The following is a 25549-nucleotide window of genomic DNA, read 5'->3' as shown; positions in this document are numbered from 1 at the left end:
TTTCATCGGGTGTCCACAAGTTCTTGTATTGTGAGAAAGAGAGAAAAATATTTCTTTCTCTACCTGTTCTATCCCGTGCATAATCTTGTAAACAACGATCATGTCACCCCTCAGCCGTCGTTTCTCCAAGCTAAAGAGCCCCAAGCGTTTTAACCTTTCTTCATAGGAAAAGTGTTCCAACCCTTTTATCATTCTAGTTGCCTTTTTCTGCACTTTTTCCAATGCTCTACTATCCTTCTTGAGGTGTGGTGACCAGAATTGTACACAGTATTCCAAATGAGGTCGCACCATCGATTTAGTAGATGCCTTCCTCCCTGTCCAGCTACAGTATGAATACCAGTTGGGCTCAAGACTGGTTTGTTGTGAGAGCCCTTTTGTTTTTGGCCATTTCAAAATGTTGCTGGCCACATCTTTCGTGGAGCGGCTCCAGCCCAGCCTGTGTCCCACAATCCTCAGGGAGGAAGAGAGCCAAAAAGAACAGGAAGAGCTTCCTCCTGGCCTTAAATGGCAAACATTCAGATTGGGGAAGAATAGATTGCCCACCCCCTGTGATGTGGATCTATCAACATCTGAGGCCGCCTCGTGAAAAGCCAATCAGGTATGCACACGCTAATAGGGTTTCCCACTCCACATGCTGATGAGGGCAGCAGGCAGAAGATTGAATTATCACCTCTGGGTTAGACTGGCCAGGAGGTGGGAAATTCAATTCAAAGACACTTAAGTCTGATTGAGCAATAGCTAGGAAGGCAAAGAGCTCGGCTTTTCCTGTCTCAGTGACAGACAACTATTCTAAATAGTAAAGACAGCTCTGCTGGCTCTCCAAGATGGGGTGTGTGTTCTGCTTTGTTTGTTTTTAAATGGAAACCGGAATGCCAATTGAGCCTGGAATCCATCGAATTAATTGTACCGCCTCCTCACCTGAGTCTCGCCACCAGTCCTCAGATCAGCCTGAGATTGACTTCTGGATGCCATCACATCTGTGTGTGATGTTTAAGGAGTGATTCTGAACAAGAAAGGGATGTTGTATATGGAGAAGCCCAGGTCTCTAATGGGGAAACCCACCAAGATGGGTTTCCCCGTTAGAAGCCTTCATATTACCAAATCTAATGACGGAGGAGAAAGCCGCCACTTACGATAAAATACTAACAAAAGAAAACGAATTGAAAGACTTTGGAGCATTGCAGGCAATGAAGATAAATCTCACAAATTGGGAGAAACTACAGTTAAAATCCAGATTTGCGAAAGATAAAACAAGAGGCTTTATAAAAACAAACACTAATTTAGATAAAATCTGGTTGTCCTCCGCAGATAAACTGATACAAAAAACATATAATTTCCTATTAGATGACGAGTTCCAAATAGAAAAAATAAAACCATGCATGAAGGTTTGGGAAACAGATATAGGAAGCAACATAAGCATACAGAAATGGTCAAAAATGTGGAATTCAATGAAATTACTTAGAGCCACATCATACAAAGAAAATATTTTTAAAATGTTCCATAGGTGGCATTGGACTCCAGAGAAATCTCTAAAATGCTATAAGACTGTATCAGGGAACTGTTGGAGATGTGAAAGAAACGTTGGCTCTTTCTACCACATTTGGTGGAGATGCGAAAAAGTCGTAAAATTTTGGAAAACAATAAAACAACTTATCCTAGAAATAGTAGATATAGATTTAAACCTGGCTCCGGAAATATACCTATTAAATATCCTACCTGATAATATAAACCACAATGATGCACGTTTGATATTATACATCCTCACAAGTGCTAGAATTACCATAGCAAAATGTTGGAAATCTGACAAAATTCCAAGCAGAGAAGAATTAATTACAAAAATCTTAGATATAAAAGAAATGGACAAGACAAATATATTTTTAGCGGGAAAAATGGACAGTGTGTTTAAGAAAAGATGGCAAAAATTAGATAACTGGTTAGAAATATACGGACAAAAAGCTCCAAAAGTATTGTAAAATGGAAACATGAAATACTATTTATGTTATGTACTGAAAATTAATAAAAATACTTATTAAAAAAAAAAAAGAGAGAAGCCCAGGTCTCTAGATCAGGGGTGTCAAACATCTGGGCTGCAGCCAGCCCCTGCAGGGCTCCCGTCTGGCCTGCGAGCAACTGGCTCTCATCTGCTTCCTGCATCACAGCTCCCTCTTGCCCAGCTCCCTCTTCTTCTGCTTCCTGTTTCACCGAGCAGAGAGAGAGATAGAGTCCCATGGCACCTTTAAGACCAATGAAGTTTTATTGCCCCCATACTCGGAGTAAAGAGTCAAACACAGAAAGTGGGATAAACTATGAGCCACTTTATTAAATTCACAGTTGAAAATAACAGCAAGGGCAAATAGGTGAAGCGGCACGATCCGGGCCAGGGGTCAGCGTTGACCCTTCCACAGTCGTAGGATGCGGAGCCACCCACCCCCAGCTTGAGCCAACCTGTGTGGCTCTCCACTGGCGGGCACAACAAAAGACATGCCCTGGAGATCCAGCCCCAAGTCGTAGAACTTAAGCGGCCGATCGATCCATGCAGTCCCCAAGGCAGTTTGCCATATTTTCCCCGGGCCGCTCAACCCAAAGGCTAATCTGGCCAAACTCCTATCACCTGAAGTAATTAATTGGTGCTCCCGTTAGCCGCATCTCAGTTATCAGCCCCAGTCCTGCCACAGCCGAGGTCAAGCCTCAGCTTAAGCCGATGCCCCCACCGAGAGGCTTAATGCCTCCTGTAGCCCTTGCCGTAGGTCATTAGTGTACCCAGTGTACTCTTTGTAAATTATGTCCATATATTGAAGTAAGGACGCAGCCCGGTAGGGTTGCGTGCGAGCGATGACACCCGCATATATTAAAAAAACGCTAGCCAATTGGCCCATGTCCTATCCACCGACCTCCTTTTTAGCCTCTCCTTTTCCCTCTCCTCGAGTTCCTCCTTGTCCTTCTTTTCCAATACACGATAAAGTAGGGAGAAGACATCAATGTACTCACCTTTCAAGATTTTTTCTCGTGTGGCCGGCAGCAAGTCGTCCCCTTATTGCAAGGCCATATCACCCGAAGGCAAGTCCTTGGCTGGCACTTGGTTCAAAGTCATACCCCAAGGGGCCTGAGAGCCCTAAGCCCCCCAAGGTGCCAATTACCCTGCAGGACTCCACTGTGGCAGCGGTGGGAATGGACCCACGGCCCAAGCCCAAGGTGGAGTGGAGGAGAGGCTTGCAGAAGAATCTCCTGCCTGGGCAACGGTCGTGGCACCAGAGGCTGATGGCTGACGCCATGGTCCCCAGGGCCAAACCGGGCCCAGCTGCAGTGAATTAACAGACTCACCTGCCGTGTCGTGAGCTGCTGGTGCGTTCGCACCTCCTTTAGATGCGGAAAGTTCCCACGTTGTTCCTGAGCCTTGCCACTGCATGAGTCAGGTACCACTCCAGAGCCAGATGGCTTGGCTATTTGACCTTCAACGAAGGACAAACGGATCAATACAGAAGCTTAAAACTGCGCATTGGAAGCCGACACCGCCATCACTTCCACGCTGAAAAGAGCGCAGACGTAGCCGCGGTCCTCTGGGCCGCTTCCTGAGTCCCCTCTAAAATCCGGTAGGCCGCACTACTAAGCTCGGGGGAAGGAGCAAAGGCCTCCTGCCCAACCAAGCTCTTCAAAGAACTGGTTAATCGGGCACGAATCTGGCTTTTAATCTGCCGGCTCCACCCCCACGCGAGTCATGTAGCTGACCCCAGCCTACATGCTGCCCCTTCCTCCTTCAATGGCAGCAAAGGCGGCCCACGGCTACGCCATTTGCTGTTTAGGGCCGGATTCCAGGTATAACCTTTCATGTGCAGCACACTTCTTCAGAAAGAGGGAGGGAGGGAGAATGGAATAAAAGAGCCGGAGAGAAAGCATGGGGGGATATCGATAGTGCCTTTGCTAAACATAATTCAAAAATAGGGGGATGTAGCAGGATTCAAACTGAATACCAAAAAAACAAAGATAATGACTAAAAACAAAGATAATGACTAAAAACTGCACACGGGAAGAAAAAGATAAGATATCCAAGATTGCAAAACTGGAAATTAACAACAAAATGGTTTACTTAGGTATTCAGATGACTAACAGAAATAGCGGATTAATGGGAAACAATTATAAAAAGTTACTGGAAGAAATTTAAAAAGTCCTTTTAAAATGGAAAGAGATACAACTATCATTATTAGGAAAAATAGCCACTATAAAAATGAATATCTTACCACGTTTTTTATTTCTTGCCCAAAATTTACCAATACTAAAGAAAAAGGTATTTTTTAAGGACCTGGACAAAATTGTAAGACAATTTATATGGTACCCAAAAAACCCAAGAATTAGAAGGAAATACTTACAAGAGAAAAAAGAAAAAGGAGGTATGGGATTACCCAACTGGGAACTTTACTACCAAGCCTCAGCCCTAAATTGGATTAAGACTTGGATAAAATTAGAAGATAGAAGAACACTAAATTTGGCATGCCTGTATTTGGTACAACAAAGATAAAGTACATTCAAATTTTTCTCAGTATATAATAAGGGGAGCACTGATTAAATACTGGCAAAATCTGAAAGAAAAATACTACGAGAAAATACCAAGATGGGTCTCCCCACTCAAAGCATTTATTAAGCCGACACTTCTGACAAAAGTTAACATAAAAACATATGAGCATCTACTAGATTAAAAAGATAAGATCAAAAATTTAGCTACAGTGAATATTAATTTTAACATGGTGGGAATCAGTTCAATTGCAATCTATATATAGTAAAGATAAAACTACGGGCTTCTTTATGGGAAACAATGAATTAGATAAGATATGGTTGTCAACCTGCGACAAACTGATACAAAGAATATATATGTTCCTATTAGAAAGATACATGCAGGATGAGACAGTTAAACCCTCAATGATAGCTTGGATGAAAGATATAGGTTATACTATAGATATTGATGTTTGGGCCAAAATATGGAAGACAATGAGATACCTTAGCTCAACAGCTTACAAAGAAAATATATACAAAATGTTCCATAGATAGTATTGGTCACCTGATAGAATTGCAAAATGTCCACCAAAAATCTCGAAGAATTGCTAGAAATGTAAAAACAATATAGGAACGTTTATACATATGTGGTGGAAATGTTATAATATGCAAAATTTTTGGAAAACTGCTAAACAAATGATATTAGAAATAATGAATGTGAACCTAAAAATGGTACCTGAAACATATCTGTTAAATATTATCCCAGATAATTTTGACCAAGACGATAAATATTTACTAACATACATCTTAAGCTCATCAAGAATAATGGTAGCAAGGTGCTGGAAAACGGAAAAAACTACCCTCTAGAATAGAAATAGCAAAGAAATTGCTGGAAATAGCAGAACTGGATAAACTAACAATGTTATTACGTGGCAAAGATGAAATAATATTCCAAAGAAAGTGGTTGAGAGTGTATAAATGGTGGGGAAAATATATCATGTGTAAGGCCTCAAAAACATGAATATATACGTATAAAAGTGCTTTTGGCTGTATACTAAAAAACCGCCCACCCAGCAGTTCGAAAGCTGAAGTAACTGATGGCGAGTAGATAAATGAGAACCTACCCTTAGAAGGGTAGGGGGCACCCTCCTCTACGGAGGTGCGTGGAAGGCAACGACGATGGCGGCGGCTGCAGCAGGACATCGGCTGCAGCAGCATACCGGAGGTAGCGGCATGGCGTCGAGGCGGCTGCGAGCAGTAGCAGCAGAGTCGGAAAGGAGTGATCCCTGGTGGCCAGCAGCAGAAACAGCAGGCGGCTGTCGTCAGCAGAGGCGGAGGCATAGCGAAGTCATCCCAAAGGCGTGGCGGAGCCTGAAGGTCGCAGCCAGACCGGAGGAGGACGTCACCTGTGTATCAGACCGCCTGACTGCCTAAGCGCCAGGAAAAGAACATCTAGCTGCCGGGAATGGAGCCGGGAAAAAGAACAGCCGAGCCGAAGAGACATCAGCCTCCACCTGGGTGCCGGTAGGCAGCCCCACCCATAGAATCAATGTGGGTTAGGGTTCAATGTGACTAGCACCCCACATGTAAACTGTCCAGAAACCCCCACGGGTGTTAGGTCGGTATATCAAATCGAAGTAAAATAATAAATAAATAAAGTATTTTTTTTAAAAACCAGAGGCGATGGACGTCCAATATGGTCTCCTCTGCACAGCGGCCCTGAAAAGTGGCCCAAGTGAAATGGTCTGTGGCTATTTAATGAAAGTTACATCCCCTTTCTTAGTGGGGATTTTAAATATATTTAAATTTTATTGGTTCTATTGTAAATGGTGTTTTACTGTAACTGAGATTGTGATGTTACCCGCCCTGAGCCCACGTGCGGGGCGGGCGGGCTACAAATGCAATAAATAAATGAATAGTGCCGTTGAGTTGCAACTGAGCCATGACAACCCCTTTCATGGACTGTTCCAGGCCTGAGCTGAGCAAAGACGGTTTGCCGTTGCCTTCCGCTGCATAGCAACCCCAGTCTTCCTTGGCGGTTTCCCATCCATGTACTAACCGCAGCCGACCCTGACGAGCTTGGGCCAAACTGGGTTAATCCGGCCATTCTGTTGGCAGAAACAGACCATAACACAAGCCAATGTCCGGTATTTTTCCCATCTGCATTACACTTCCAAAGCAGAAATGGGCAGTATAGTCAATTGCAGTCTGGAAGCCATTCGTTCTCATAAAGCTAAGATGCAGGTGGATGGAAAGAGCGAGGCCACTTCCACGGCCCCAAACGGATCAATTATTTTTCTATTTACTCCAAAGCGACTTATTGCCCTTTTAAAAACATGCTTGTAGGAATGCTAAAGTAGCTTTGAAATTGCAGGGCATAAATAACGCCACACAGCTTCTGCTCCCCCTCTGATGTTCTTTCTGCTTAATGTGATTTTTTGCAAGGCTAAGAATTCAGGTCATGCTGAGGTCATGGAAGTTTCATATTCCCAATTGGAGGAAATGAATGAGGATTCTCAGCAGTGGGACATCAGTGTCTAATATTAAATGATAAACCCACTAGAATGGGTTTTATTTATGGTTCCTGTTACTTCTCAGGCTAATATTATGTTTCTCACAGATACGTCTTCATGCAGTAAAAGTGTATTTGGGGTTTATGAGGCATCTGTCGGATTGATGCAGTTGGTTTTGTAACGGCGGGCATACATAGTAATACTTACAATAAACCGAAAACGATGATTGCCGGAGGTCACGGAGAGAGCATTATTTCCCTTAATCTAATGTTTTTGTCCAGGCTAGCCTTATCTTGTCAGATCTTGGAAGCTAAGCGAGATTGGCCCTGGTTAGGATTGAACAGGAGACCACCAAGGAAGTCCAGGGTTGCTACGCAGAGGCAGGCAAGGGCAAACCACCTCTGTTACCGTCTTGCCTTGAAAACCCAATGGGAAAGGATCCTTGTCCTACTGCTCCCCACCCCGCAGTTACTGCCTGGCTCCATAGCTTAAGTAATGTTGTTATTTGTTCTCTAGCCCGTGCATACCCTGCTTGCGGCACTCTGAGCTTGCTATCACCTGAGCTGATCTTGTAGGGAGATCAACATGGTTATAGGACATATCAAGGAATTTGACTGGATGGCCTTTCCCCAATTCTAACGTTATTGTTTTGTATACAGAATTGTCCTGCACCTACTGGCCTCTTTTGTGTCATGGTAACTTGCTAAGCTATATAGATATGCAGACGATACCACTCTAATGGCAGAAAGTGAAGAGGACCTTAAGAGCCTCTTGCTCAGGATAAAAGAGGAGAGTGCAAAAGTGGGCTTGAAGCTCAACATCAAAAAAACTAAGATCATGGCATCCGGCCCCATCACTCCTTGGCAAATAGAAGGGGAAGTCGTGGAAGTAGTGACAGATGTCACATTCCTGGGATCCCAGATCACCGCAGACAGTGACAGCAGCCATGAAATTAAAAGACGCCTGCTCCTTGGGAGGAAAGCGATGGCGAACCTAAACAGCATGATAAAAAGTAGAGACATCACCCTGCCAACAAAAGTCCACATGGTCAAAGCAATGGTATTCCCAGTAGTCATGTATGGCTGCGAGAATTGGACTATAAGGAAGGCCGAGTGCTGAAGAATAGATTCTTTTGAACTATGGTGCTGGAGAAGACTCTTAAGAGTCCCTTGGACTGCAAGAAGATCAAATCAGTCAATCCTAAAAGAAATCGACCCTGACTGTTCCCTGGAAGGCCAGATAATGAGACTGAAGCTCAAATACTTTGGCCACCCAATGAGAAGGGAGCACTCACTGGAGAAGAAGACCCTGATGCTGGGAAAGACTGAAGTTTTAAAGAAGACGGGGACGGCAAAGGATGAGATGGTTAGACAGTGTCATAGATGCAACGAACATGAAGTTGAGCAAACTTCAGAGGACGGCGGAAGACAGGAGGGCCTGGCGTGGTCTGGTCCATGGGGTCGCGAAGAATCGGACTCGACTGTGCGACTGAACAACAAAAAACTTGCTAAGATCTGTGGCAGATGAACTTTGCATTCCTCTTCTGTTTTAATATTATTTAAGTGCCTAGAAATGGGAGTCAGGATTAGGGCAAAGTGTTTGAGTGGTTTAGTGCTTTCTTAGCTCCCCGCGTTCATAAGGTTTGTGGTGGATGAATCTGTATTGTAGGATTTATCCTGTGGAGTCCACAAGGTTCTGTGTTGTTATCCATACTTTTTGAATACCTATGTGAAACCTTTACATTAGATTGTCCATAGCTTTGGAGTTGGGTGTCATCAGTGTGCTGATCACACCCAAGCTACATAGTCTCTGGAAGTGACTGTCCTGAAGCAGTATCTGTCTGCTGGAGGAGACCAGTTGGATGAGGGGGGGGGAGAACAACCTCGAATTAAATCCAGACAAGGTGGAGATGATGCTGGTTGACAAGGTTGATGCCCTAATGGGTGCTGTTGCACATCCTAACTTTGCTGGGGTTAATTTTTCTCTGTTGGACTCAGTCTTGGTGGACCCTGCTGTTTTACTTGAGACATAGGTGGCTGCTGGAGCAAAAACTTCTTTTTTTTTTCAAACTCCATCTGGCACATCAGTTGGTTCCTTTTATGGATTTAACCAATTAGCCACTATGATCCTCAAGACTAGACTACTGTAACATGCTCTTTATGGGATTGATCTTGAAAACAGCTCAGAAAAGTTATTTACTGCAAAATAATCTCTGGAGGGGTGGCACAGAAATTTTCTACATAGCAGATTCAATAAAGCAAGTTATTTCTTTTCCGGAGCAAGCCATTTTACGCATATCACACCAATTTTAAGATACTGACATTGGTTTCCCATTGGTTTCTGAATGCAGTTCAAGATGCTTGTCCCTGAAACCCTTTATGATCTAGAATACACAGACTTGCAGGAGAATCCCTTCCTTTAAAAAAATGCATTTTTTTCTTTGGAGGTTTGAAATGAGCAAAACTTTCACTCTGGTTTGTTTGTTTGTTTGTTTGTTTGTTTTAACTTCCTCTCTGGGCATAGAACAGGCAGAAAGGGGGGAAGTCAGTTCAATTGCTTTCCAGACTTACCTTAGCCCACCTTCATACAAATCCTAATAGGTCTAGACAATGGGATGGTCAAGCTTCCCCCACCCCCACCCCTTCAAGCAGGGAATAGAGATTTGGAAGTATTAAATACTAGAGAGACTTCAGGAAGGAAGGAACTGGAGATCTCCAGGAAAAGCCTCTTTGACCCAGCCTGACCTGATTAGTGGGTGGGGAAAAGAGAAGTTATAAAACTCAGGGGAGCAAGGAGGAGGTGCTCTTTTGTGCTGAGTAAGCCGCCCTGAGCCCGCATTGCGGGGAGGGCGGGGTATAAATTGAATTAAATAAATAAAATAAATAATAAGTTCATCAGGGCAGACAGAACTCTTAACTGAGGTCTGGAGGAGGCAGCCATTAACCATGCTGGAAGAAGCTGCAAGATAATGGTAACTCTGTAGTGATCTATAACATCCTAACCTAAGGAGCCTGTCCTATATTTTAACATCTGATGGGACATGTATAGATAGAGGGACAGAGAAGTTGTGTTTTACCCATTACTTTTGAATCCCTTGCTCAGTCTGGTGCTGTGCTAAAAGTATGCTTCTGAACATTTTCTCTTTAATAAATACTTTATAACTTTGGATGCAGGTAGTGGTTCTTTGTACCACATAGACCCCCACCTTCTTGGAAACTATATTTTAAAAGGAGCGCCAGGGGAAGGCAGGCAGTTGGCAAGTGCCCATTCCTCCATGGGAGCACAGGGCAGTAAACAGTCCCCGTGGTGACCAGGCACTGGGCAGCCAGACCTCAGAACTTGGAAGGGACGCTGGGAGTCCTGACCCTCCCAGCGGGCAATTCTGTACAAATGTAAGGTGGTGGCAGTGGGCTACCCGAGAGAGAAAGAAAAACCTCTCCAGGTGCTGGGAAAACCTTGGAGGTCAGGGTGGATCAGGGCCTGCAAGCCAGAGCGGGCCTATTCTACCCCACTTCCACACAACACCTCCAATCAGGTTCTGCTTTGTATGCCCTCTGGTACTGTTTGGACACTTCCAAACGCACTCAAGCCTTTTCTGTAATGACATTGTAGAATAACTTTCCTATGATGCAGGGAAGACATCCACCTTGTTTAGGAAACAGTGTAGAATTGGTTAGGAATGCTTCTATGTGATTGTTCTAATTGTACGTACCATCTGTATGAGGAGTTAGTGCTGATGTTAGTGATTTGTAACACTTCTCTATTAGAATTTCATGGGGTCATTTGTTTATTTTTGAACTGATTTTGTAATCTGCCGTAATCAATTTTTTTGGGGGGAAGGCAGGGCAGAAATGTTTTAACTAGGGTTGCCAGGTTGTATCAGTGAGGGGATTGGGGGGGGGATGCCAGGAGGGGGAGGGGCTGCCCCAATGTGATGATGTCACACAGAGTGCAGTCATTGCATCAGGGATGCTGCACCGTGTGCGCATCCCCCCCCCCCGCATTCCTCCAACCATTTAAAGGGAACCTTCTCTTTAAATGGTTGGGGGAAAGCAGGGACCATCTGTGCCCTGCAAGCCTTTGCTGCCCCTGTTTCTAAGGAGCGGGCACCACTCACGCCTGCCCTGCAAGACACAAGATTGCCACTTGCGAGGCAGGCACAAGTGGCTCCCGCTTCAAAAGAGCTGGTGCCACTTGCGCTTGTCCTGCAAGTCACAAGATCTTTTGAAGCAGGAGCCGCTCGCGCTTTCCCTGCAGGTTGTTATCTCGCTGCATTTCAGGTAGACACGGGCGGCCCGTGCTTTTAAAGAGCAGGCGCTGCTCATGCCTGCCCTGCAAGCCCTGAGCCAGTAACAACTTTTGGGCACATGGCCCCCGCTTCTTCCAAACAGGAATTTGATTGTGCTCAAAGCCCTCAAATGTTTCTTAGTGTTTATTCTGATCCAGGCTCTTACAAAATGGCACTGAAAGATAATTGAGTGTTTGCTAGCTATCTGGAGAATTTGACAGTGGTATTTTGTGTGAAAGCTGCTTTGCTACATTTGTGCAGCACCAGCAGCCATGAATAATATGATCCCAAAGGTCATCTTGCTTGTTAGGACTTCTTCATTAAAAATAATTATGAAATGTCATTCTCCTAAAGGGCGTGTTCTGATCGTAAGACAATGACCGTAATAGCCATTAGCTCTAGTAGTGTGTACTTTTTTGTAAACACGGCGCCAAAAGTGCATTCCTGCCAGAGTTCTACAATGTTCAAAATCAAAATGCTGACTCCAGGCAACTTTAGGAAACAATGTTAGGGAACTGGACTCTACCTCTAGTGATATACTGTGGAAGTATACAAGCCAAATAATGCTTGAAAATGGGACAAGTGTTTGTACTAGAACAGTGCAAATAGTTAACAAGTCGAACTAATTAATCAACATTTTTATAAAGTCCTGATTGGATATTTTAATATCCTGGCAGATATTTTTAATTCTGTAATTATTCTCCAAACAGTTCCCTTAAACGAAAGATACAGATGTGTGTAACTCTTCCACTGAAAAGGGACTAAAAAAGCGGTCGTAAGCAAGCCTGCTCAGAAGTAATTCCCATGTTATTCAACAGGGCTTACTTCCAGGAAAGTGTTCTTAGGACTGCAGCCTACAGGCTATTCACCTATTAGTCAGAGGGTCTAACTCTGGAGTTGAATTCAAATGGGGATTTTTCCGCACACGGGCAGTGGATGTCCCCACAGTAAATGGAAATGTTCACAGGACATCATGCGCAATTTGATCATGCAACACATACAGCTCCCAGGCTTCCCCCCCCCCCATTAAGCCAGAGAAAATAAAAACCTAATTTTGGCTACGGTCACATGGAGCATTAGGCACGCTAGAGGACGGAAGATAGGCGGATTTTCTGGGCGCGATCTCACCGCCACATCTGGGGAGCGTAGAGCTCCCGTGGAGAACCCGAGGCTTCCCGCGGAAGATGCACGGTAAAAAACTAGTACCTCGGAGGTACTAGTTTCCTGAAACCGTGGGGCAAGGGCGGGCGTCTGAACGCCTTTCCGGTGGTATTCCAGCGCCTGCCCATGTCCCCTCGGAAAAAGGTTTTTTCCCCCAAAGTCTCCACGGATGCGCACCAGCACCCAAGGGAGCATGCACACATTTGATTTAAAAAAAACCCCAACCCCGTTTGCCCCGCGCCCTGCTTCTTTGCCGCGCCACAGGACTGTGGAGTGATCGGCACCTCCCCCCTACCACGGGACCTCCACGGTAGGTCTGCTCGCGCAACCACGTGGTTTTTAGCCCCGGGGCAAACAGCCATGCTCCCCCCCCCGCATTTTCCTGCCCGTGTGCCCGCAGCCTTTCTCTGGCTCAAAAGAGAAATCCCAAAGTGTGGGAGGAAGTCAGAGCTAAGATCCACTTTCAAAACGGCATGGGGCAGCTTGCTGCTGTGTCCCCCCTCCCGTTTAGCCCTTTAAAGGGCTTCTTTGCTTTCCTTGCTGAGCTGTGTTGTAGCTTTACAGCAGTGGCCCAGAAGGGGAGTTGAAAGTGAGAGGGAAGGAGGGCTCTGGTCCACAGGTGGCGTGACAAAAATGTCATTTTGTCTGCACTTTTATGCCGGTGCGACAGAGAAAACAAGAGGCAGGTGTGGAGCAACAGCAGCGTCACACCCAGCCATTCCTGCCTTTCTCTATCATTTTTGCCACTGCTCCGATCACGGGAATGTGTTTTCGTGCCACTGTGGTGTAGATGCAGCCTCAGTGTACCACTTGACAAAGAGCTACAGCCAATTCTCTTTCTTTGGCAAGTTCCCCATTCATTTCACCTGCCTGACACACATCTGTCCCATTCTACCCAAGGGATTGACAAGTCTAATGATGTTAGATCACTTTGAACCATCTTGGTTTAAGGTGCTAGAGAAGGAATCAGCCTTTTACGGCTTGTCTAAACAATATTTGTGCTCTATGGGTTACGAAAAGGCCAAGTCTGTGGCGAAACAGAGAATACTGTATATCTCAAGACGACACGATTTAAACATGATAGGGAAATGGCGAGCCCTCTTGGCTCCAGATAACAGAGTAATCCCTATGCCCTCTCCCATTTACTAAATCAGGGCTACAGAAGAACATTTACACTAATGCGCCGGGATGTACTCCCATCTGCAGTGCTGGAAGGAAAATTTAATAAAACTCCTTATGAAGAAAGGATATGCCCCTGTTGTGCAGATGGTATTGAGTCTATAGAACACGTAATATTTGATTGTAAGGCATATAACAACATCCGCGAATCTCTTCCTTTCTCTAAGACTTAAGAATCTCTTTCTCGTAGGCAAAGAATCTGCCTTTTAAGAAGTTTTTTTATCGGATAGGCGAGCAGAGGTTACTCATCGGGTGGCTAGGTTTGGATGGCTTGCCCTAAGAATTAAATGAAAAACGGAAAAGAACTGTGACAATTTAGCGCTTAATAATATATTCATAAATCATAATATACAATAACAGAAATATAAATAGTGAATGTAGTAGACGGTGGTCTCCGGAATGATGTGCCGTTTCGAAAATGATCTTCTTCTGAACAAGGAGGTGTACCTTATCAAATACAACAATACAAATCTCATTTAAAAACTATATCTAACAGTGTATAAATATATAATGTAGATAAGAATAAAAATAGTATGAAACCTTACATAAACTGTCCTTCAACAATTCATTTCTCTTGGTGACATATTGACAATATATTGTTGATTCTAAAAAGTACAACAACAGCTGCTACAGTACACTTTCATTATTATTCATAAATACTCCACATACATGATTGTTAATATTAAAGTATATAATAAAGACACTCACCACTTCATCATAAAGCTATGCTTATAGCTATGTTCTTCAATGGGCTATGGTTGCTGAATGCCTTAGCAAGTGGATTCTATGTAGGCATTATATCCTGCTGGTCTGTTTTTTTCACACTGATCCTGTTACTACTCATAAATAAGTACAAAATTCACCAACTCCTATGACAATTATCCATGGATTATCCATGGCGGCTCCCATTAATTCATTAATGCTCCACATACATGATTGTTAATATTAAAGTATATAATAAAGACACTCACCACTTCATCATAAAGCAATGCTTACAGCTATGTTCTTCAATGGGCTATGGTTGCTGAATGCCTTATCTAGTGGATTCTATGTAGGCATTATATCCTGCTGATCTGTTTTGTCAACACTGATCCTGTTAATACTCATAAATAAGTACAAAATTCACCAACTCCTATGACAATTATTCATGCATACAGGTAACTTAGAATACACTAACCATTTATAAATGTTCATAAATAACATGCCAAGTCCAGGGATGCATTCAAGCCAAATGGATAGATAGTGTTTAAATTGAAAATCCAGAAGGCCTCACGCCGCAAGAGTGTTTGTCGAATATCTTTTCTGCAGTAATTGCTGGTCTGGATCACTTCTATAACTACAAATTTGAAATCATCATATCTATGACCCACTGAGATGAAATGGTCCACGAGGGGGGCTTCTGTATGTTTATGTTTAATTTTGGACTTGTGTTCCAAAATTTGGGTCTTAATTGCCCGTGTCGACTCTCCAATGTATTTTAGCCCACAAGGGCAGGTTATTAAGTAAATGGTCTGCTTCGTGGAACATGAAGAGTAACTATTCAATTCCCTCCTATAGTTAATTTCTGGGAAGTAGACATATTTTGTTTCCACACTCAACGGACATGCTGCACATCGCAAACACTTATAGTGGCCTCTGGGTGTGTTCTCTGGAGTTATATTGGATTGTAAATCTGCATGTATCAAAAGGTCTCTTATGCTTGCAGTTTTACGAAAGCCTATGCTGGGTGGTATTTGGCATCCTGGTATGTCTCCCACAATGTGCCAATGTTTTAAAACAATCCTCCTGATGGATTATGCCATAGGAAACCTTCCCTGGATCGGGTGACTGTCTCTTTAAATAAATCTACTCTTGCTCTCTTGTCAGCTCTGCAGCACCCCGCAGCTACAACCTGCATGGGATAGCCTCTTTGTAAAAAATCTCTTTCCAATCCATTTGCTGCTGTGCAATAATCATTTTCCATAGTAGAATTTCTTTTCAATCTTAAAAACTGTCCCTAAGAATTAGACAAAACTATAGCAGCTCAAAAAGAGAATTAAGATTTAGTTTTATTAATTTTAATTATTATGGTTTTTATGGAGTTTCCCCCTTTTTAAAAAACCCGCTTTTAAAATTCTGCTTCTTTATCATTTATGTGGCGCTGCGGTGGCTCAAGTGGTTAAGACGCTGAACTGCAGGCTGTGGAAGGTCCGGTAGATCAGCAGTTCGAGACCCAAGTTGCCGCATGACGGAGTGAGCTCCCGTCTCTAGTTCCAGCTCCTGCCAACCTAGCAGTTCGAAAGCAAGAAATTGCAAGTACCCTGTTTCCCCGAAAATAAGACCTACCCCAAAAATAAGCCCTAGCAGGATTTCTATGCATTTGTGGTATAAGCCCTACTGTGTCTTCTTGAGAAAAAATAAATATAAGACAGTGTCTTATTTTTGGGGAAACACGGTAGATAAATAGGTACCACTTCAGTGGGATGGTAACAGCGTTCCGTGCGCCTTGGTGTTTAGTCATGTCGGCCACATGACCACGGAAACGTCTTCGGACAGCGCTGGCTCTTCGGCTTTGAAACGGAGATGAGCACCGCAACCCTAGAGTCGGACTCGACTGGCTTTCGAGCAAGGGAGACCTTTACCTTTACTTTATCATTTATGTTGCAAGATATGCCATCGGTGTACTATGTGCTGGCGGTCAATGACCGTGAATAAAACTTATACTATACTATACATCTGTCCCATTCATACTCTACATTTTTAGATGTACACCTAAAAAAACTAACGTGCAAGAATTGCTTTACTTCAGCTCAAATGTCCCATGTATGGTTTTCTTTGAGTGTCCCATTTATGGAGCCGACTTTGTGCTTCTCGGGCTGCAGCGGATCCAAAGTCCCTAGTTGCCCTCCCAGTTTTTCTTTGGATTCCCTCATATCTTGTGGGAGGGAGACGGAAGAAACATGGTGGGAGGGGAGGGAAGAGACACAGGATTCTTCTTGCTTTTCAAATTATGAGAGAGAATCTCTGTGAGTAAGTTTCCGTAGCTATGTTACTCCCCCTCCTTCCATTTTCCTCCATTCCTTCTTCGGGTTCTTTCATTTGTCGTTGAAAGTGCTCTAGCCAGACAAAAGAGATGAGGGGCTCATGGGTGGGAGGGGGGGGACGTGATAAAAGAGTTTGTTCTAGAGGTTCTCAGTCCAAAGGGCTTCAAATTCTGGGGACATAATAAATGTCCTACTTCTGTGTTAAGTGCTTGCTACTTTCTGGGATGTATTCTGTGAATTCTTCACTCCATTATCTTAGCAACCGTTGCTAGGTAACATTGTTTGCTTCATAGCATCAGAGCAACAAGAGGGTCACAGATCAGTTCAGTATTATTATCTTCCGAGTTACACTAATAAGGGTTTTATGTGTCTTAAATTATTTTCCCCCTCTCTTCCCCCCCCTCTTCCCAGGGAATGTTATTGTCTACGGGAATAAAAGTGACGTTTTCACCACTGTAGAGACCCTCCTATCGTTAGGAATCGGCGGCAGCCGGATACACCTCGTGCACCCACCACTGCAGTCGAACGTTACTTCTATTAATAACAATGCAATAGAGAAAGCGGTTGATAAAGCGCTGTCCCTCGCTGGCGTGTCTGTGCATCATGACTCTCTGCTGGCTCGGTGGAACGACGGCAACCATCCGGATCCCATTGTGCAGGCCTCTTTCACGACTAAAACAAAGCCGTTTAAACTGCAGTGCTCCGTAAGTATATGCCTTCACTGTGTTCACTGTGCCCACTACTCAAGCAAAGGTCAGTACCGGATGATAGAATCGTGGTGCTGAATGGAATACGGGGTGCAATCTGGTGGGACATCCTTCAGCACGTGCCTCAGCGAAACGGATCATAGCTGTGCAGGAGCACTTCCCATTGGATCGTGCCCAGGGTAGCCAGTTGTGTTTTCTCCACTGCATTTGGAAGATTATCTGCCCTTTGGTTGGAGCTTCCTGCTTAAAAATACAAACCAAAAAATGTTTTAAGCTTCCCCGATGCTGGGAAAAATTGAAGGTCAAAGAAGACGGGGACGGTAAAGGATGAGATGGTTAGACAGTGTCATAGATGCAACGAACATGAAATTGAGCCAACTTCAGAGGACGGCGGAAGACAGGAGGGCCTGGCATGATCTGGTCCATGGGGTCGCGAAGAGTCAGACTCGACCGTGCGACTGAACAACAAGAAGTTTTTAAATACTTTAAGGATGTTGCCAAAATTCCTGATTTACCTGGTTTGGAATATGTGTCTGCCTCATTGGTAATGCTTGGATGTTTCACTAAGCTAATTGTTTCCCTGAGAAATTCTTCTTCAGTTCACAAAGTAAAACAAGATTCCACACGGGTGCTTTTGGCAATTAAAAAAAAAATCAGAGTCTTGATTGCTAATAACAGCTCAGACAGAGCTAAGCCAACATCTCCATGGGATGGTATTTGAGGATCCAGAGAGCTGCAGGTAGACCCAGGGAAATTCCACATCTGTGGGGGGGGGGGAAGGAGCTGTGCAGCCCCCAGTTTTGCCTGAGCTCTGTGGAGCCCCCCAACCCACTCATGCTATGTTCAAGGCAGGTTACAACAAAAAAGACAAAAGCATACAGGACAAAGCAAAGCATCCAAAATATTACTAAAAAAATTGAAACCCATCCAACTTTGTTGTTGTTCAGTCGCACAGTCGAGTCCGACTCTTCACAACCCCATGGACCAGATCCCGCCAGGCCTTCCGGTCTTCCGTCGTCCTCTGAAATTTGCTCAACTTCATGTTCGTTGCATCTATGACACTGTCTAACCATCTCATCCTTTGCCATCCCCGTCTTCTTTGACCTTCAATCTTTCCCAGCATCAGGGTCTTCTCCAGGGAGAGCTCCCTTCTCATTGGGTGGCCAAAGTAGTTGAGCTTCAGTGGTTCAAAATTAGCTCTTCTTGTTTCATATGGATAACAGAGATTCTAACATCATGTGCTTATTGATGGCTTCTCATTCCCTTCATTCCCCTCATGGATCACGCCAAGGAAAAGATCAACAACCTCAGATATGCAGACGATACCACTCTAATGGTTTGAAGCTCAACATCAAAAAAACTAAGATCATGGCATCCGGCCCCATCACTCCTTGGCAAATAGAAGAGGAAGTCGTGGAAGTAGTGACAGACTTCACGTTCCTGGGATCCCAGATCACCGCAGACTGTGACAGCAGCCATGAAATTAAAAGATGCCTGCTCCTTGGGAGGAAAGCGATGGTGAACCTAAACAGCATGATAAAAAGTAGAGACATCACCCTGCCCACAAAAGTCCGCATGGTCAAAGCAATGGTATTCCCAGTAGTCATGTATGGCTGCGAGAGTTGGACTATAAGGAAGGCTGAGCGCCGAAATAGATTCTTTTGAACTATGGTGCTGGAGAAGACTCTTGAGAGTTCCTTGGACTGCAATGAGATCGAATCAGTCAATCCTAAAAGAAATCAACCCTGACTGTTCCCTGGAAGGCCAGATAATGAAACTGAAGCTCAAACCCTTTGGCCACCCGATGAGAAGGGAGCACTCCCTGGAGAAGACCCTGATGCTGGGAAAGACTGAAGGTCAAAGAAGACGGGGACGGCAAAGGATGAGATGGTTAGACAGTGTCATAGATGCAACGAACATGAAATTGAGCCAACTTCAGAGGACGGCGGAAGATAGGAGGGCCTGGCGTGATCTGGTCCATGGGGTCGTGAAGAGTCGGACTCGACTGTGCGACTGAACAACATTCCACTCTCTGCACAATCTCGCCCATGTAACAATATATACATTAAAAAATGGGTAGCCAACAGTTTCTCGGCACAAACGTCTAGAAGGAAGCCATGCTTCCTAATCTCATCCAAGAAGGATACCGTGGTTGATACTATCTTGTTTTGGAACTGAGTCTGCCCTGGTTGTTCCTGTAGGCAACCTGCACCATGAGATGGACAGAAGGAATATACTCCATTGATTCTTTTTGGGCTTTTCAGATGCTTTTGATAATATCCATCATGGTATCGTTCTGGATTGCCTTTGCGTATCTTTTAATGTGCCTCTTGGGAAAGGGCAGGCTGGTGTGGGTTGGAACCAGCATAGTGGGCTAGACAGTGAAAGCCTATTTGGACCTCCAAGCATTAAAGAGAATTCAAACTACAATCTGAAGCCCTAACTATCTTAACGTCCCAGTGGTTGAACTATTGGGGAAAGTTCTAGGGTGAAAGCCGTTTCTCCACACAGAGAAGCAGTGTATCTTCACCATTGCCACATAATGGGTTCTAAACTGAGCTCTCACTCGTACTTGGTCAGATTCAATATCTTTATTTTTATTTTATTTATTATCGGATTTATACCCCGCCCTCCCCGCAAGCAGGCTCAGGGCGGCTTCCATACAACATAAATACAGATTAAAAACATACAATAGTTTAAAACACCACAAATAAAACCAATACAAACATAAAGTGCTGGCGGCAGTTAAAAATTAAGTTAGATAGCCTATTGTCAGAATAGATTTCCACTGCCCTGATGTTCTCAGATGTTTCTGCTTGTAATCAACTCGATGTTAAAACCCACGGGCCGGGGCTCTACTACAGCGGCAGTCCCTAATTAAATGCCTGGCGGAAGAGCTCCGTCTTGCAGGCTCTGCGGAACTGTGAAATACGAACTTTCCACCACTGATGTTCTGTCATCTTCCCAACCACTTCAGTGTTTACTGCTCCTCAGTAAACTAGGGAGCCTTACAAACTCAGGGGGCTGGGAGACCACATTTAATACCCCACCCCAAAGCTCAGGCCAAAGTTCAGCACCCACAAATCTCATGGGTTTCAAAGGGTAAATTGAAACAACAGCTTAGTAGTGAAGGCCGCAGAGTGCTTTCCTGGGAGTAAGCCCCATTTAATAGGTCTGAGTAGGATTTGGAGTAGACCCGATAATTCCGCCACACTGGAATCAGAGGGCCTTGTGTCAGCTGAACTCTGGTTGGATCGCAATCCGTAAGGCACACGGTCGCCCTTTTCTCTGTCTGGCATGCAGCTTCATGGTGATTTCGACTCCAGCTAGTTTTATTGCCTGATAGTATTTTCATATGGAACTGATTCGTTTTGAATGCAAAAATGCAAAAAAAAAAAAAAAAAAAGGAATTGCAGCACCCCCAATCCAGTTTGGTGTAGTGGTTAAGTGTGCGGGCTCTAATCTGGGAGAACCGGGTTTGATTCCCCACTCCTCCACTTGCAGCTGCTGATGTGACCTTGGGTCAGTCACAAGCTCTGGCACAGCTGTCCTTGAAAAAGAGCAGTTTGTGTCAGAGTTCTTTCAGCCCCACCCACCTCACAGGGTGTCTGTTGTGGGGAGGGGAAGGGAAAGGAGTTTGTAAGCCACTCTGAGACTCCTTTGGGTAGTGAAGGGCAGGGTATAAATCCAATCTCCTCTTCTTCTTCTTCTTCTTCTTCTTCTTCTTCTTCTTCTTCTTCTTCTTCTTCTTCTTCTTCTTCTTCTTCTTCTTCTTCTTCTTCTTCTTCTTCTTCTTCTTAATGTTACATTAATTTCAGTGAGACTTAAGCACACTTGGCTTCAACAGGAAAAGGACCATGGAGCCCATCCCACTCAACGTGTGCTACGGCACCTCAAAAGTAGTAATATGATTATGCATTTTCCTTTGCTTGGTATTCTTCTGAACAAAACTCGTACCACTAAATCCAATGCTATCTATAAACTAGCTTTAAGGCATATAAATCCTCCTTCGAAGCATTTACAAACTTGTGTCAAAAGTGTCATTGGTATCTGTTCTCAGTGCAGCAGGAAAGAGATACAAAGTATATAACACTCTAGAGACCAGTGATTGAAATTTATTAACTTGTCATTGGAACAGAACTGTGGCTAACCAGAAAGTTAAAAGTTTGCATTATTTAAATTGAGTCTGTTTCAGGACATCAGTATTAACTTGTATTGGGCCCAAATAAATACTGGTTTGCAGAATGAAACAGATTGCGCGATTGGGCTAAATCAGTTTGTATTACGGGATGGCGTACTGTACTTTTCAGGCCTTTTTCAACTTCACCCACAAGAGAGTGGATTACGACACCTTCAAGGCAGTTAACGATGCATGCCTTGTTTATGATGGGAAGCTTGTGATTGATACCAACTTCCATACCAACGATGTGGCCATCCGAGCCGCGGGTCCGCTGACCAAGTTCTCAAACATCTACTATGCCAACGAGTGGACACACGCAAATTTCAACTCCAAGGAGGTTGGTTTCCAGCTTGCCGCTGCCATGCTGAATCTTTTCGACCCAACTCTGGAGCCAGTTTTTGAACCCCCAGAAGATATGGATAGACTCATCCCTATGTACAAGGGATGCAAAGTTCAAGGTGGGTTCCAAACACTTCTTTTCCACCATCTAATGGCTGCATGGTTTCTACACTATAGTCTGCTGTAGCATTACTTGGCACGAAGTGAAAGAAATTTAACTATTGCCGTTGGTGTAAAATACCAGTTGTCGATTACTCCCGCATGGAGGTTATGCCCCCACATTCCCCACCATGTTGCATTGGAGGGAGAGGTTGCCTTCCGTATGACCTGGGTGAGGGAGGGTGAGACGGTTGCCTTGAAATAATAATAATAATAATAATAATAAAAATAATAATAATAATAATAATAATAATAATAATAATTCCATTTATTAATCGTTCAATCCTGCAGAGCTTGCTGGCTCTGAGCGATTTACAGTTACTCAAATACACACAGGACTAACAATGATTCATGGGGTAAGGGAGGACAACATATAATCTTTAAATCACACACGTTTGCAGCCGACGGGGAGTTTTGTTCAGCTGTAAGGTCAGACGTGTTCCAGCGGCATTTTTCCCTTGGCGTGGCTTGTTGTCGTCAGCTTTCTCCGGACTGCTTCAAGTTGCAGCGCAGCACTGCCACCGCCTGGCCAGACGGCCCATTACAGGCTTCCTTGATGCCGAAGAGTTCTTTCTAGGCTTTTCGGTCTTACGCGCAGGACATTCCGTTCGCCGGCTAACACCTCCCCCCCCCCGGATTCTCAATCTCGGATAAAGGGCGGGGGGTGGCAATACTCATCCGTGAAGTGTTTCCCTTCAGGGCACTCCCCATCCAAAAGATCACCAGTACTGAATGTGTTGGCCTGGTCTAGGATGCTGAGGAGAAGTTGGCTGTCTGGATGGTGCACCTAGCTCCCCAGCAGACAGGCTACCAAGCCTGCTGGAGACGGTAGCATGCTGGGCCTTGGAGTTCCCAAGACTGTTCGTTCTGGGAGATTTCAACATCCATGCCATTGCTGCTGCCTCCTCACCGGGGTCAGACCTGGTGTCTTCCAGGGCAGCACTGGGACTCTTCCAGATTGTATCAGGGCCCCCCGCACCATGCAGGCCACACACTGGCACAGGGATAGATATAGATCTGATTACCATTGATGGTAATCAAGCTGCGGTGGCTCAAGTGGTTAAGACGCTGAACTGCAGGCTATGGAAGGTCGGTAGTTCAGCAGTTTGAGACCCGGGTGCCGCATGACGGAGTGAGCTCCCGTCTCTAGTTCCAGCTCCTGCCAACCTAGCAGTTCGAAAGCAAAAAATTGCAAGTAGATAAATAAGCACCGCTTCAGTGGGAAGGGAACAGCGTTCCGTGCGCCTTGGTGTTTATTCATGCCGGCCACATGACCACGGAAACGTCTTCCGACGGCGCTGGCTCTTCGGCTTGGAAACGGAGATGAGCACTGCAACCCTAGAGTCGGACTCGACTGGCTTTCGAGCAAGGGAACCTTTACCTTTTTACCATTGATGGAATGCCATGGTCATATCATTTTGCCCTGAAAGTCCGGCTTGGTACGCCAAGCCCACTCCTGTCTAGGTGGTGTGTGGATTTGTGCTCTCCTGCAAATACTAATGGGCCCAATTGGGTTCCATAATGTTCTGTGGGATCCGATGCCCCCTGGTGATTCATTAGATGCCCTGATAGAGAACTGGAATACCTGTCTCTCTGAAGCCATTGATGAAATCGCTCCCCGATGTCCTCTTTGCACCCCACTGCAAACTAGCCCCCTGGTATACCATGGAGCTTAGGGAGATGAAGGAGTAGCTTAGACGAGTAGAGTTAGTTTGGCGTCGGTCTCATGACGAAGTCGCAAGAACATCTAATAGGACGTTTATGAAATCCTATGAGGTGGTGGTGAAGGCTGCTAAAAGGGAATTCTTAGGGTAATTAGGCCTTTAACTTCTCTCACAGATAGAACTCAAAATGTTAGAAATCCAGCCATTAGCTATGAGGCTTTTGGGAGCTTTTTCGTGGATAAAGTCTTGTCACTCCACCACGACCTGCCTGCCGCTATTGATACAGTATGTGAATTGGAGTTCCTTTGGCTGTCTTTGGATTCAGGACTCAACAACTTCAGCCGTCTCTCCCAGTCTGATGTTGACAGGATCCTGGGTGCTGTTAAGCCAACCACCTGCCTCTTAGACCCGTGTCCATCATGGCTGGTGAATGTTAAGCTCGAGACTCAATTGTAGTATAATGTTGTACAACTACATTCAGACTGTCTTGCATCAGGGGTTAACTACTTGCTCAGAAGTGCTTTGTCCACTGTTTTCGTCTACATGCTGTTTATCTGCTTTGCTAAGAGGGGTGTGTGTGTGTGTGTGTGTGTGTGTGTGAATGTCTGCTTACCCTTGCTTAGTGCCAGCTTGGAGTAGTCTGCGAACCCTGGGAAACATATGATCTCAGTGTCCACCCTGACCTTGTGTGCAGGGAATGTCTAGATAATGTAACTGTTAGTTGCAGGTGCGGGGGAGTGGCCTTCGAAGTAGGTTTGGATCTTTGGCAGGCTGAGTGAGAATATTGATAGGGTAGTTTGGCTTAGGGGGAATGTATTGCATGTAGTATAGGGTCGGTCCTGGCACCTGGGGGTTAGTTATGACACAGAACATCTGACAAGCGTCCCGCACCTGTCGGCAACCCGTTTTGCTCCGCCGAAGAAGCGGAATTAAAAAATACCGGGGAAAGTGCAGTAGCAAACAGGTTTGCGATGGGCTGCAGACGGACTTAAAATCTGCCTGGCATTCATGCCTATCACACGGCTAATTCTGCGTGTGATCGGGACCCAAGTTTGTCTGGAAAGAAAGCCAAAGCAGAGGGGACAGCAAATTGACAGGGTTGTTTGTTTCAATTTTTGTTTCATTTATCAACAAATTCTCCACAGCGTTTCCACTTAAACCTTTTTGTAACAAATTAAAACAATGCAGACAGTAGGGAGGTGCATAAATAACACTAACTGAAATTGATCAACTTTTGAGTTGGCCTTTTGACTAGATTGGATAAGGATGGTGGCGGCCATTTGTATTTTATTATTTGACTTTATTATTGTTTCAGATGTTTTGATGTTATTTAGTGATTTTTATGAAATTGTTCGATCTGAATTTTACGGTGGACCGTCTTGAGCACTTTACATGGAAAATAACCTAAGAAGCAGTATGCAGCATGAAAAATGAATCAGTGGCGAAAACACCAGTGAGAATAATAGTGTCTTCAAATGGTATCTTAAAGACAATAAACCTGGTGCTGTTCAAATGTTTCTGGGGAGGGAATTCCAAAGACGAGTCATTCACAGTAACTGCAATGGGGAGTAACCTTTAGAACCTATCTAAAAGCAACCACGTACCATCAGTTCTTATCACTGTGTCACGTATTGTTCTTCTGTAGTTTTAACAAATTAGCTGTCATATATGCTATCTGAATTTACACAGACCTCGGTAACACATCTCTTTGCTTCGAATAGGTGGTAGCCTACCTGGAAAATACTATTACGTGCACATTTATAAACCAGGAATTCCCACTCGCTTGGATGTAAAAGAAACGCAGCCCGATTATGTAAGTATTTAAAAATCTATGAGTACCATAAAGCACGC

The 25549-nt window shown here is 44.5% G+C and overlaps 1 protein-coding gene across 1 annotated transcript in view; it reads left to right on the top strand.

Annotated features, from left to right (window-relative positions):
* The window catches only part of CFAP61 (cilia and flagella associated protein 61), a 213237-nt gene that overhangs the window by 141408 nt on the left and 46280 nt on the right, over positions 1–25549 (top strand). Inside the window, exons 21-23 of the mRNA XM_015405997.1 lie at positions 17061–17353; positions 21667–21994; positions 25420–25511. Of these exons, the coding sequence (XP_015261483.1) occupies positions 17061–17353; positions 21667–21994; positions 25420–25511 (713 nt within the window). The remainder of the gene's footprint in view (positions 1–17060; positions 17354–21666; positions 21995–25419; positions 25512–25549) is intronic.

This window comes from Gekko japonicus, unplaced genomic scaffold (assembly GCF_001447785.1).
Source record: "Gekko japonicus isolate JY-2015 unplaced genomic scaffold, Gekko_japonicus_V1.1 scaffold388, whole genome shotgun sequence".
Taxonomy (NCBI): Eukaryota; Metazoa; Chordata; class Lepidosauria; order Squamata; family Gekkonidae; genus Gekko; species Gekko japonicus.
The sequence above is the reverse complement of the archived record's forward strand: the minus strand, read 5'-3'. Positions and strand labels throughout refer to the sequence as shown.